The sequence below is a fragment of the Grammomys surdaster genome, unplaced genomic scaffold (genome assembly GCF_004785775.1).
Source record: "Grammomys surdaster isolate TR1022 unplaced genomic scaffold, NIH_TR_1.0 125750, whole genome shotgun sequence".
Lineage (NCBI taxonomy): Eukaryota > Metazoa > Chordata > Mammalia > Rodentia > Muridae > Grammomys > Grammomys surdaster.
In genome coordinates this window covers 2515558-2528668 of record NW_021620582.1, presented here as the reverse complement: position 1 = coordinate 2528668, position 13111 = coordinate 2515558, and the positions used below count along the sequence as shown (strand labels likewise).

At 48.2% G+C, this 13111-nt stretch overlaps 1 protein-coding gene and 1 pseudogene across 1 annotated transcript in view; one reads left to right on the top strand and one right to left on the bottom strand.

The window, feature by feature from the left end:
* Ajuba (ajuba LIM protein) overlaps positions 1-7627 on the top strand; it is a 9724-nt gene extending 2097 nt beyond the window's left edge. The window contains exons 2-8 of the mRNA XM_028788484.1: positions 1930-2031; positions 3534-3601; positions 3701-3763; positions 4759-4889; positions 4998-5049; positions 5736-5804; positions 6214-7627. Coding sequence (XP_028644317.1) covers positions 1930-2031; positions 3534-3601; positions 3701-3763; positions 4759-4889; positions 4998-5049; positions 5736-5804; positions 6214-6339 — 611 coding nt within the window. The 3' untranslated portion in view covers positions 6340-7627. The remainder of the gene's footprint in view (positions 1-1929; positions 2032-3533; positions 3602-3700; positions 3764-4758; positions 4890-4997; positions 5050-5735; positions 5805-6213) is intronic.
* Positions 7628-10957: 3330 nt separating this feature from the next.
* LOC114639656 lies at positions 10958-11279 on the bottom strand (annotated as a pseudogene).
* Positions 11280-13111: the final 1832 nt, after the last annotated feature.

Sequence of the window (13111 nt, the reverse complement as noted above, 5' to 3'; positions counted from 1 at the left end):
TCTCTCTCTCTCTCTCTCTCTCTCTCTCTCTCTCTCTCTCTCTCTCTCTCTCTCTCAATACACGAAATTTTAAAGAAGTATCGATCGGTTGTTAGAGCTAGGTGGTGAGGTATACACCACAGACATTACGTAATTATAAAAAGCAGGATTTGAATGTGGAGGACTCCCACTCGCCCCTGGACTCTGGGGGTCTTAAGTTTTCCAAGTACTCTCGATTTTTCCAGCATTCATGTTCCTCTCCTGGGGGCGCCCCCGCCCCGGGCCCGGAAATATGAACAGAAAAAAGGATAATTAGAATCAAAGGTAGCAGCAGAACCTTGGTAGGCTAGAAGGGACTGAGTTCAATACACACACAGGTTGTTTTTTTTTTTTCCACCCTCTGGGGAAGGGGGCACAGAGCAGACGATCTAGATCATCACTTTGAAACAGTAGGGAACAGTAGCAGGCTCCATTGAGGAATTTCCTTTTGAGACCCAAGAGAGAGCTGGGAAAAGAAGTCTCACTGGCTAAACCTAAACCATCAGAGCCCAAAGAAAGAAAGACTTGGAAAGTACAGTAAAAAGGCAGGAAGAAGCTAGCTGTGGATGTTCTGTGAGTGGAGGTGAGGCAGACGTGCCTGAGCAGCTTCCTCCTTCCACAATGTCCATGGCTTCCCATAGAAAGGCTCTTCCAGGACCCCCTGGTGTGGCAATCTTGGGCAAATTTCCCTGATCCCGAGAGAGAACACCTTTTGAACACAGAAATGAGGCCGGGTCGCCTTCTCAGACAGAGCTCCTACAAGCAGACTATTTGTCCTAGCCTGATGCTACCCTTTTCCTCCTGCCTCTGGTAAGGGGCCCTCTTCTTTGGCTTCAGCTCTGCCCAGCTGCCAGAGGGTGGGAGCAGAACAGGCCTGGGCCCATCAGTTGCCGCAGCTGCTGCACCAGCTCCCAGAGCCCCTGGGCAAAGACCGGGATGGGCCCCAACAGGCAGGGAGTGTGGCAGTGTGCCGAGGGGGAGAGGTGGGGCAGGCCCGTTGGGATCTGCTCCCCAAAGACAGGTCTTAGCCCTCAGTCATGGGCCTGGAATTGGGGAGTGGAGGGAAGGAAGAACACACCCAGGAAAGGCTGGTTCCAGAACCAGGTGTATGTATGTGGCCTAGTGGAGAGTGCCAGGGAAGAGCAGCTAAGCCCTGTTTCATAGGGCAGGAAGGAGGTAGGGTCTGCTACCCCCCCCCCCAATCCTATAATGGCCTGGTCCCTGAAAACCCAACTATGTTCTTATCAGTAGTACAGTAGTGTTCACGTGGCTCATCTGCATAAAAGACCCTCTGCTAGGCCAGATCAAGTTTTATGGGTGATAAACCTGAAGTCCCAGAAAAGACTTAGGGGCTTGAATTGCTTCCTTTAGGAAGTTTTTCCCCAAGTGCTGCAGAGCCCCTGTGTACTGGCGTCTCCATCTCCCGTGGAACAAAGCATCTTTAACCTAGCCATTTTTTAAAAAATTAGGTTGTGTGCTAAGCACAAAAACGTGTTTGGAGAATATCCAGTAATTAATAAGAATGGATTTGCCTAGTCAAGAGTCTTCCATATCCTACTTCTCTCTTTGTTTTTGAGACAGGGTCCTAGCCTGATCTCAGGTTTCACCTGCTGTGTAGCCAAGGTGACCCTGGAGCTCCCGATCCCCTGCCTCTATCTGTGTGGGTTACAGTGTGCGCTCTTACACCCATTTATTTGGTGCCAGGGATAGAACCCCAGGGCTTCATAAGTGGTAGGCGAGCATTCTACAGGTTGGGCTTACAGCTCCATCCTCTGCACCCCATTTCTAGTTGCCCAGTTTTCTCCAAAGGAAACTGTGTCCCTTGGCACATCAGGCACTCACAGCTTGGGGATCCCTGGGTTTGGGTTGGGGAAATGGAGTGTGACTGTCTCCCACCTCTTCTTGTCTCAGGCACCTGTATCAAGTGCAACAAAGGTATCTATGGGCAGAGCAATGCCTGCCAGGCCCTGGACAGCCTCTACCACACCCAGTGCTTTGTCTGCTGCTCCTGTGGTGAGTGTACCTGCTGCTCAAACCCCCCACCCCCCACTCAGCCGAACACAGATGCAAAGGAGCACCTGTCGGGGCCCATAGCTGTCCGGCTCAGTCTACCTGCCTTTTCCTCCCCAGGCTGGGTCAGCTTTCTAGACTCCTGTCTTTCAGCCTCTCTGCTCTTCCTCCGAACCTCCCTTTCTCCTGTGCCTCCCTGCTGGCCCAGCTTTGGGCTCCAGCCCCACCTCTTCTTTGGTGAGGTTTGGTCTTGGGCAGCAGAGTTGCCTGGGGCGACGGTGAAAGACTGGAATGTGGGAAGGGCGGGTGTGGGCTGGGGGAATGGGGAGCTGTGGGGGGGCAGGAGGGGGGTTTTCTCTTGACTGGTCAGAGTTCAGCCACCTCACTAGAGTGGAGGCCATCAGGCCATGCCAAGCTGATGACATCACACTGGAGGAATGTCTGCTGCTGTTAGCTCAGGAGGCCCTCTGTGGGGGTGCTCCCCCACCACACCCTCCCTCACCTCTCATTATCCCTTCCACACTGCTTACCCATTCTGATTCCTCACTAACCCTCTAATCTCCTCCTATCTCTGCCTGTCTGACTCTAACATTCAGCTTCTCCCTTCCTCCCCCAGCTTCTGCCTGCATCTCTCTAAGCTGATCTGCCTGTCCTTCCTGGTCTTCCCCAACCCCTCTTTTCCTCTCCCATGTCAGGAAGCAAGTCTTTCTCAACAACCCCCTCCTCCCCCAGCAGAACTGGAACTAGATTCAAAGGGAAACTTGTCTCTTCTGCACTGTTTTTTTGTTTTTGTTTTGTTTTTGTTTTAAATCTTTGACTACTCAGATCTGATAGTTCCGTGGGGGTCAGGCTAAAATGGTCTGCCATGTAGAGCTGGGGAAATCCCAGGCAGCCTCTGACCCCAAAGCTCCTGAACTATGCAGTAGCTCCAAAGATGTTCTGACCATCATAGAGGCTGTAGCAGGAAGGAGCTAGACAGATGTGTGAGAATAGGATGCCTACACTGAAGTAAAGAATCCTAGGCTAAAAGGTCACAGAGGCCAAGGCCTGGGACCAGTGTTCCATGCAAATCAAGCAATACCTAGTCAGAGCTTCTTACCAGGTACACCAGCCTGGCCTGACCTTGTCTTTCTCTTAGGTGGCTCCCCATGCACTGGGCCCTGAGGTGTGGGTGGCAGTCAGCTATTGAAGACACAGGAGCTAAGGAGGAAGCAGCAGAATCGGGGTTTGGCTGGAATGAGACCAAAGCCAATTGGAATTGTATTGTACAGGCTTTACTATGTAGGCCAAGCTGACCTTAAACTCTTGGCTCTTCTGTCTCAGTGTTCACATAGATGTGGGAGTTTTATCTGGAAAGGAAGAATAGACAACAGTTGGGAGGGAAAACTTTAAAGTCCAGGTTCAAATGTCCTGTCAATATTGGGGAGCAGGGACCGGAAGAGGAAGAGCCCTCCCTGTGTGTGGGCTCCAGCGTTAACCTCCACCATCTTCTCTGCTGCTTCTAGGACGAACTTTGCGGTGCAAGGCTTTCTACAGCGTCAACGGCTCTGTCTACTGTGAGGAAGATTATCTTGTGAGTGGAGGGCCTAGCCTTGGCTTTCACACTGGGACACCGGTGGCTGTGGGTTCCATCACCATTTTCAGCGTGGTAACTGTCCTGTCTCCTCTCTAGTTTTCAGGGTTTCAGGAGGCGGCAGAGAAGTGCTGTGTCTGTGGCCACTTGATTTTAGAGAAGGTAAGGAATGCACCTTTAGCTCAGCTTTGGAAGCCACCGGCCTGAAGGGCAATAGCTGATGGCTTCCTAAATAGACAGTCTATTGCTAGATGATCATGTTCTTACATTCCTCCCCAGAGCTGCCTCACAGTGCTACCCTGTGAGAGCAAGTCTGTGGTCTCAGCCTCCAGGGCTTCTGTCATCTGTCCCTTCCCTGCTTATGGACACAGACACCATCCAGCCTGAGCTATGTGAATAGGCTCCCTTTTCTGCTACGGGTTGGAAACAGTTGGAACCCAGTTTTCTTTTTTTTGTATAAAAAGAAGGAATTGGATTATGGTTTACGGGAACCTTGATCCTTGACCGTGGCTGTCTAGTAGGTTCCTGGGAAGATCTGAATAAAGGAATTCTGGCCCCCACCTTGAGTTGTAATAAAAACGGTGTGGCCTGAGATGGTAGTTCTGTTAGTTGAGAACCCAGGGCCACGCCACGTGAAAACCCTGGGTTCCATCATCAACCCTGCACAAACCAGTCATAGTGCAGCAGGAGGGTCTGGGGTTCTATATCATCCTCAGCTACACAGTGGTGTGGTTTGCATTTGTTTTTGTTTTGGAAGCTTGCTTTTTTGGGGGGTGGGGGGAGGGGTGGTTTCAGGTTTTCAAGACAGGGGTTTCTGTGTGTAGCCCTGAACTCCCAGCAATCAATCAGCCTGCCTCTGTGGTGGCACTAAAGGTCTGCCCTGCCACTCCCAGGCTCCATAGAGTTTTTAAGGCCAGTCTAAGATGCTTTGAACCTTGCCTCCAAGAAATAAACAAAAACAACAACAATCCATAGGCCTGGAAGTTTCTTTGTCCTCTTCCAGGGTTTTATGCCTTCATTTTTTTAAAGATTCCTCAGTCCCCTCAAATTCTGTAGCATTCTTCTAGGAGGACAGGAGGGGGTTGGAAAGGAGCATAATAGGTAGCTGGAGAGCGAGGCTGAGCGGAAACTGATCTTCCTCCCACCCTATGAGCCAGATCCTCCAGGCCATGGGGAAGTCCTATCATCCAGGCTGCTTCCGATGCATCGTTTGTAACAAGTGCCTGGATGGCGTCCCCTTCACAGTGGACTTCTCCAACCAGGTGTACTGTGTCACTGACTACCACAAGTGAGTCTGGCCCCGGGGTGGGGGTGGGGGGGAGGGGTAAAATGTGGGCCTGGGCCCAGGGAGTTCTCAACCACAGCTTATCACTGTCTTCACTGTCTTCTTTTTTAGAAATTATGCCCCGAAATGTGCAGCCTGTGGACAACCCATCCTCCCCTCAGAGGTCAGTGCATCTGAGTTCCTCGGGGCGGCCAGTCCTGCCGCCTCTTGGGAGGAGATGGGGACATTCAGCCTGGCCTCCCTTGGGAAGTGGCACTTCAGAGGAATGTGCATTCTGTGAAAGATTCCCGTGTGACTCTGCTTTTGGGGTCACCATCCTGACCTAAACATCCGGACCCAGACTTGCTGGGCCCCGGCTCCATATCTCCTGTCTCTGTACAAAGAACAAGACTTTCTTGGACGTCAAGGTCACCAGATACAGGGACTGAAAAAGTGTGAAACTATCCTTAAACTGGTAAAAACAGGAACAGGGATTATTTAAACTGTGTACAGAGAGGGCGTGCCCAGAGGAAAAGCTACAAGCCTCTTCCTTAGACCAGCTTGTGCTCAGCCTTTTCCTTTCCCTGCCCCTCCCCCTCTCCCCTGCTTCTGTGCGCATGGGAGCTAGCAGGTAAGGCTGAACCCCTTTGTGGAGGAGAGCTGCAGGTATGGAGGCATACTCTCCTGGGACAGCGCCAGGGTGGGAGTTGCTTAAAAAATCTCAAAGCTACACGTTAGCTGCATGGTGTCCAACTGTGGGACGAGGCCTTTATAAATCTGCATGGTGGAGCAGGAGGGATTCTGTGGTAAGGGATGGGGGTTTGGGGACACCATGCCGTGCTCATCCCTCTGGGGCTCTACGTGTTTCAGGGCTGTGAGGACATTGTGAGGGTGATATCCATGGACCGCGATTATCACTTTGAGTGCTACCACTGTGAGGTAAGTGTTGGAGTTCAGGGATGATGTAGGAAAATCAGAATTTGGAAGGGGGGAGTCTTGGAACGGCTGGGCATCTGTGGGAGGGATTCACTGCTGTGACCTGTGTCCAGTCTCTCTTGTCCTCTAGCTTCTCTTTCTGATCCTAGTTGTTTAGATCTTTTAAGTCTGGAATCTGGCTTCCCCAGCATCTGAACTGCTTGGATGGGGCTTGTCTCATTATTTCTGCTGCAGCAGCGCCACCTGGTGCCCAAAAGAAGTATTTCTCAGGTTTTCACTTCATGTCCACCCTGTCACCCTTCACCCTCCCTGCCTTACCACCACTCTTCAGTCACTGGGAGTCTGGTATGGAGCAGGATGGCCTCAGTGTGGGGAGCCTGGGTTGAAGTGAACTAGTTGCCTTCTTCCCTAGGACTGCCGCATGCAGCTGAGTGACGAGGAAGGTTGCTGCTGTTTCCCTCTTGACGGACATTTGCTCTGCCACGGCTGTCACATGCAGCGCCTGAGCGCCCGACAGCCCCCTACCAACTATATCTGAGCTGTAGTTACTGCTGCCACCACCACTGTCGAGAAACTCTGGCCAGCTGAGGCAAGGAGTGTATGCTGCAATCCTTGTGAGGAGGTCTCTGGGGAGGCCCCGAAGGTCAGAGACCCAAAGATCCTAACATTCCAAATGGGCTGTGGAGGAGGAACCTTACGATTGTCGGGAGGGTTGACTCGCCTTCTTCGTGTGCAGCCTGTGCTACCGCAGATTCGATATAGCACACGGGGGCGGGTTTCAGTACTTCCTGCACATCAGATTATAATGTATTTTTCCAGTGTATGTTTCTGTATAAGTCAAACAATGTTCCGGTGCTGGATCACATGAGAGGGCATCACAGAAACCATCCCCAGTCTGTTGTACCCTATGCATGGGGTCAGCTGGGCCTTTCCCACAGTATCCTATCTTTGTCTGCTCGAAGGGCTGGAAGCCCTGGACTTCATGATGAGTCATTTCTTGGCTGTCTCCCTAAGGACTAGAGAGCTCCCCATCTGTCTGCTGGGACTGAGACCAGCTCTAGGGGGGCCTTGCTGCCTGTGTTGCCTGTTTCTCAGGGACCTGGGGAGGCTAACTGGGGCCTGTCCCTGGTTGCTGTTTTTCTGTGCTGGGGGGAGTAATGAGCAGGTTTCTGGATGTGAAACTTGCCTGATGAGTAGGATGTCCCAGAAGCTTCAGGCTGGCCCCACTCCCGCACAGTTTAAGTGCACTGAGCCCTCAAGCCCAGCATGTGTGGATACATTGTATCCATGTGTGCCTGTGCACCTCCCTACTACTCCTTTTCTCAGGTGATTTACACTTAGTTCTCTAGCAGTAGCCTATCTTTTGAGACCCAATTTTTTAAAGGGATCCTGCATTGGATCTGATCTGTTACAACCCCACAACTCAAGGCTTTGGGGAAACTGGAGAGAAGAAAAATAGGTTGACTTGGTTCTAGCCATTTGGCTGAAACCTGAATTCACCTTAGGCTGGATGTCTTAAAGCCAGGTCACTTGCTACCTGGAAGTTAGGTTCATTTGATGACCAGGTTGCCAAGAGTTCCATCCTCTATTGAGTGTTTTTATAGCTGCCTAAATGTTCTGTTCTTTTCATTACCCTAAGCGTTCGGGGACTTCTGCCTGTTCACCAAGGTACTTCAGCATTATTAGCAACCTACATTTATCAACTTTGTGGCACTTTGTGATACAATTGCTCCCTGCTTCCTTGGGTGTCTTCCTATGCCATTATTTCTCTGACCCGTAAAAAAGAAAAAGTTGAAATTCTAGCAATAAATACAATTGATACAGATTCTGTGTGAGTGTATTGTGTTTCTTACTTTGGTATTCATTGAGTTCATTCATAAGTAGGCCTTGAAGATGTAAAGGAACTCCATATGGATTCACCTTGGTCTGGCTTCTCCATTTATATTGTTAAAATGCAATTGTGTCATAAACAAGTAAGTCTGAAATGACTGACCTCCTGACGACAGAAGACCCACCCTTGAGGGTTATTCTAAGACCACTGTGCCAGCCATTCTGGGAATTACATGAACAGGGTCTCAGTGCAGAAGAGAACAGACCATACAGTTGGGTAGCAGCTGAGTGAAATGTATTTGCAGAAAAAAAATCCTGAAATTTGTATTGTTTATTATGCAGCTGAGACTTCTCAAGTATCATGGAATAATTCACAAGTGTCCTGAGACTGCGACATTTTCCCACTAGGCTGGGGAAAGGCAAGTGTGTGTAGCTGACACTCACCCTCCAGCTTCTGGATTTGCTGTAGGACTTCGGGCTTTATTCTGTTCCTGACTCATTCCTGTCTCGGGCTACACCAGTACCGCCTGGGGCTCCCCAAGACTACTTGTCAGTGGCTCTCTTCTCCCTGTGAGGAAATAAGTTTTAACACCCTAGAGGGGCAGGCTGCAGCAGGAAAGCAACCCCAGTCTCCCCTATATCAGCACAGGATCCCCATATTCCCTATTGGCTAGAAGATTGACCTTAATATTTTTACTGTTTGCAAAATATGTGATTGGTGGGCTGGTTTCAAGGGTATGGTAGTAGATAGTCCTTATGTGGCTTCCTTGGACACTTACTAACAAATGCCAGTCTGAGATGGAGAAGCGGGGATGGCAAGTTGGGATCTTTCTGTCAGCTGAAAGTTCCAAGATAAGGGTCAGGCTTTGACAGCTGTCTTGTGTTCTTTGCTCTGGACAAATTCAGGTCACCACCAAGAGCCCAAATACAGGTTAAGGAGGATGGGGGATGGGGAGCAAGATTATTCATGGCACTTTGCCACCAAGCCTGATGATCTGAGTTTCTTAAACCCACATGGTGGAACGAGAGAACCAGATCCCACAAGTTGACTTCTGATCTCCACTGGAGTTGTGGTAGCAAAAGTACAGAGAATAAAAATGTAAGCAAAAGGTGCTGGAGAAATGGCTCAGCCGTTAAGAGCACTGACTGCTCTTCCAGAAGTTCTGAGTTCAATTCCCAGCAACCACATGGTGGCTCACAACCATCTGTAATGGGATCCGATGCCCTTTTCTGGTGTGTCTGAAGACAGCGACAGTGTACTCATAATCACAAAATTAAAAAAAAAAAAGTAAGCAAGGGAAAGTCAAGTAGAACTGGGTACATAGGCTTGTTCATATCTGAAGGCCCAGCATTCTGGGAGGGGAATCAGGAGATCTGGGCACATGGGCTCATCCCTGTGAATCACAACCTTCCTAACTCCAGTTCCAGGGGATCTGAAGGCCTCTTCTGACCTCCACAGACACCGGGCATGAGTGTGGTAAAATAGACACATAGTGAAAAGATCCATATACAGAAGAATAAATATTTAAAATTTTTCTGGTCTCTAGCACAGTGGCTTGTTCCTGTAGCTCCAGCACTGAGGGAGGGGGATTTGAAGGAGACTGAAGCAGGAGAATTCAAAAGTTTGAGGCTAACCTGGGCTAAAGGCTGATGGCTAGACTAGCTCAGTGGACCAGCATTTGCCAGCATGTTCTCTCCAGCACCGGAGGTAGAGGGGCAAGTTCGAATGGTTCTTTCTTTTTCTTCTTCTTGTTTTGTTTTCTTTTTGTTTTTTGTTTTTTTCTGAGACAGGCTGCTTCCTGTTTCTTTCACAGACTCTCGTGTTGCATGTAATTTTGTAATTATTCAGGAGACAGTAAGAGCTGCAGAACCATCCCAAGCACATAAGTATGTTGTAAGCAGTTTTTCAGATTGTCCCTTTAAACAAAAAGAAGACAGCTGTCAGGTGGTGGTGGTGGCAGCACACACCTTTGATCCCAGCACTCAGGAGGCAGAGACAGGAGAATCTCTGTGAGTTCAAGGCCAGCCTTGTCTACAGAGTGAGTGCTAGAACAGCCAAGGCTACACAGAGAAACCCTGTCTCAAAAACACAAATCAACAACAACAACCCCCAAAACAACAAACAAAAACAACAACAGCAACAACAAAAGTAAGAAAAGAGCCGGGCAGTGGTGGTGCACGCCCAGGCAGAGGCAGGCGGATTTCTGAGTTCGAGAGTTCGAGGCTAGCCTGGTCTACAGAGTGAGTTCCAGGACAGCCAGGGCTACACAGAGAAACCATGTCTTGAACACCCCCCCCCAAAAAAAAGAAAAAAAAAAGAAAGTAAAGAAAGCATCTGGGTGTGGCAGCACATGGGTGAGTGGGTCTCTGTGGATTGGAAGCTACCCTTGTCTACCTAGCAAGTTACAGGCAGCCAGAGCTACAAAACAAAACCAGCAAGTAAGAAAGCAGAAGGACCAAAAGGTAAATGATGGGGGAAATAATGGTTGTTTTAAACACTTTGTTTAAAACTCGAAAAACTTTTTGAGAATTTTAAAAATTATTTTAATTTCATGAATGTTTTGCCTTTAAGTGTATCATGTGTCCCCGGTGTTCTCAGAACAAGAAGAGGTTATCAGATCATCTGGTACTGGAGTTACAGACTGCTGTGAGGTGCCATATAGACGCTGAGAATCCAACCTGGGGCCCCTGAAAAAGCACCCAGTGATCTCACTGCCAAGCCATCCGTCTTTTTAGCCCATGTTTTCTTGTTTTAAATTCTCTCTCTCTCTCTCTCTCTCTCTCTCTCTCTCTCTCTCTCTCTCTGTGTGTGTGTGTGTGTGTGTGTGATGTGTGTGCATGGTTGCCCAAATAGACTAAAGGAGGGTGTCGGGTCCTCCGCTACATGCAGCAGTAAGTAACCTGATGTGAGTGCTAGGAACTGAATCCACACCCTCTGCAGAAGCAATAAGCATTCTTACCTACTGAACTATCTCTCCAGTACCGTAAAACATTTAGTTTATTATTTATTTTATATGAGTGCTGTGTCTTTACACACACCAGAAGAGGACATCAGATCCCATCACAGATGGTGGTGAACCACCATGTGGTTGATGGGAATTGAACTCAGGACCTGTGGAAGAGAATCAGTGCTTTTAACCTCCAAGGCATCTCTCCAGCCCCTTATTTTTTAATTTTTTTAAATTTTTTATTTTTTTACAATAGACATTTCTTTATTTAATGTGAGACATATGTAGAGCAAATAATTCTTAAATTGTTATTTGGGTTGAAATAACTTCATGAAAATATTTCGAGACCAGGCACACCCACAGATCTTAACTACACGATCACTTCTTCGCCCGTTCTTCCCTCTCCTTTCTTTCCCGAATAACCTGTTTCAGATAGGGTTCAAGGTAGAATTTGTCCTCCTCATATTTTGTCCACTGATCCTTAGGCAAAATCTGATGCCTCATACTCAGGTCCAGGGCTCTTTTAATTCGAAACATTCTGTCATTATAAAGGTCCTCGGGAAGCCGTCTTATACGTCTTCAGTTTCATTGTATCATCTCGCATTAACCCCAGTTTATTGAATCATACAGCGTTATAAAACCACTTTCGGAAAACATCCAGCCACTTGCTTGATGCTGCAGCAGCAGGTCTGCCCGCCATTTTGACCTTACTTTTTATTTTTTTTTTATTTTTGGTTTTTCAAGACATTTTCTCTGTGTAGCCTGGGTTTCCTAGAACTTGCTCTGTAGGTCAGGCTGGCCTCGAACTCATAGATATCCACTTGCCTCTGCCTCCTGAGTGCTGGGACTAAAGGAGTGTGCCACCACCACTCATCACCTGGTTTTATTTATTTATTTATTTATTTATTTATTTAAAGATTTATTTATTTATTTTATTTATGAGTACACTGTCGCTGTCTTCGGACAGACCAGAAGAGGGCATCCAATCTCATTACAGATGGTTGTGAGCCACCATGTGGTTGCTGGGATTTGAACTCAGGACCTCTGGAAGAGCAGTCAGTGCTCTTAACCGCTGAGCCATCTCTCCAGCCCCTTATTTATTTTTTTACAATTATTTATTTATGCGAGTGAGTTCCAGGACAGCCAGGGCTACACAGAGAAACTCTGTCTCGAAAAAAAACAAACAAAAAAATTACTTATTTATGGGGAAGAGGGATGTACTTACCACCACCTGCACGTAGAGATCAGAGGCCCACCTTCTTGAATTCAGGTCATCAGGCCACACGCCTTTACCCACTGAGCCATTTTGCTGATCCAGCAAATTCTTTTTACTGTGTGTTGAATATTATTTTGTGTCCATTTTGACTTGGAAAGGATGGGGTTGGCTGTGTGACAGGACCCAGTCAGGAGGAAGACCAGTGGTTAGCTTTAGTGGGAGAAAGCCAGATAGGGCATGATTTTAGGTGATCCTGTCTCCTTCCTTCACGAATGAAGACATAAGTGGCCTGGGGAGATAGTTCAGTGGGTAGGAGCACCTGCTCTCTGAGTGAACATCTGAGCCCCAATCCCAGTCTCCAGGTAAATGCCAGGCACAGCTGTGTGCACTGTAACCCAAGCATGGTGGAGACTGACTGTTGCTACTTTGAAGATAGCTGGCCAGTCAGCCTATGCCAAACAGCAAGTTTCTGCTTCAGTGAGAGACCCTGCCTCCAGGCAATAAGACAGAGAGTGTGTCCTGGTACCTGTGAAACATACTCATGCATATGCACCATATACACACACACCACACATACATGCACACATCACATACAAACACCATGCATACATATATACACATATCACACATATAATATACAACACACATAGGCACACGCACACACACGAAAACACACACATCATACACACCAGAAATAAAAGTAGCATCTCTTGGTGATGCAACCCCTCCAGGGTCACACAGCTGCACGGTGCTGTAGACTCCTGGAGGTGAATGAAGCACCTTTCACCTCTTCCTATTACCTTCACCGCAGTGACATCATAGGTAAACAACACAGGTTTATTTGTCATTGTGAGAAAAACACTTTGCTAGGACAGTTAGGGACATGGGCAACAAATTAAAACTCTGCTTGTGTTGTGTTGCTAGCACCTTAGAGCAGAACAGACGAAGGGCATTGCAAAAGGCTCCTGCCCTTGAAGACACACAGTCTACCAGGGGCAAATACACATATAAATGACTTGAGAGTATAAGCAGTTCGTCAAGGAGAGTGTAAAGTAATTGATCGTTATGAATAAAAGACCTAATATCCCAGTGTACAGAGTGCTGATGAGCGAGGCTATGCAGCTCGACTGCAGATCAGAGGGTGCAGCCCACAGTACAGATTCTGTTGCCAAGTACAGGGTTTGCATGGAGGGAGTTTTATCATTATTACTGATGCTGGGAATTGAACCCAGGGCTTTGCACATGATAGTACAAACTCTACTGCTGAGTTACACAGCCAGACTAGCTGCGTGTTTCAGGGACAGTGTTCAGGAAAC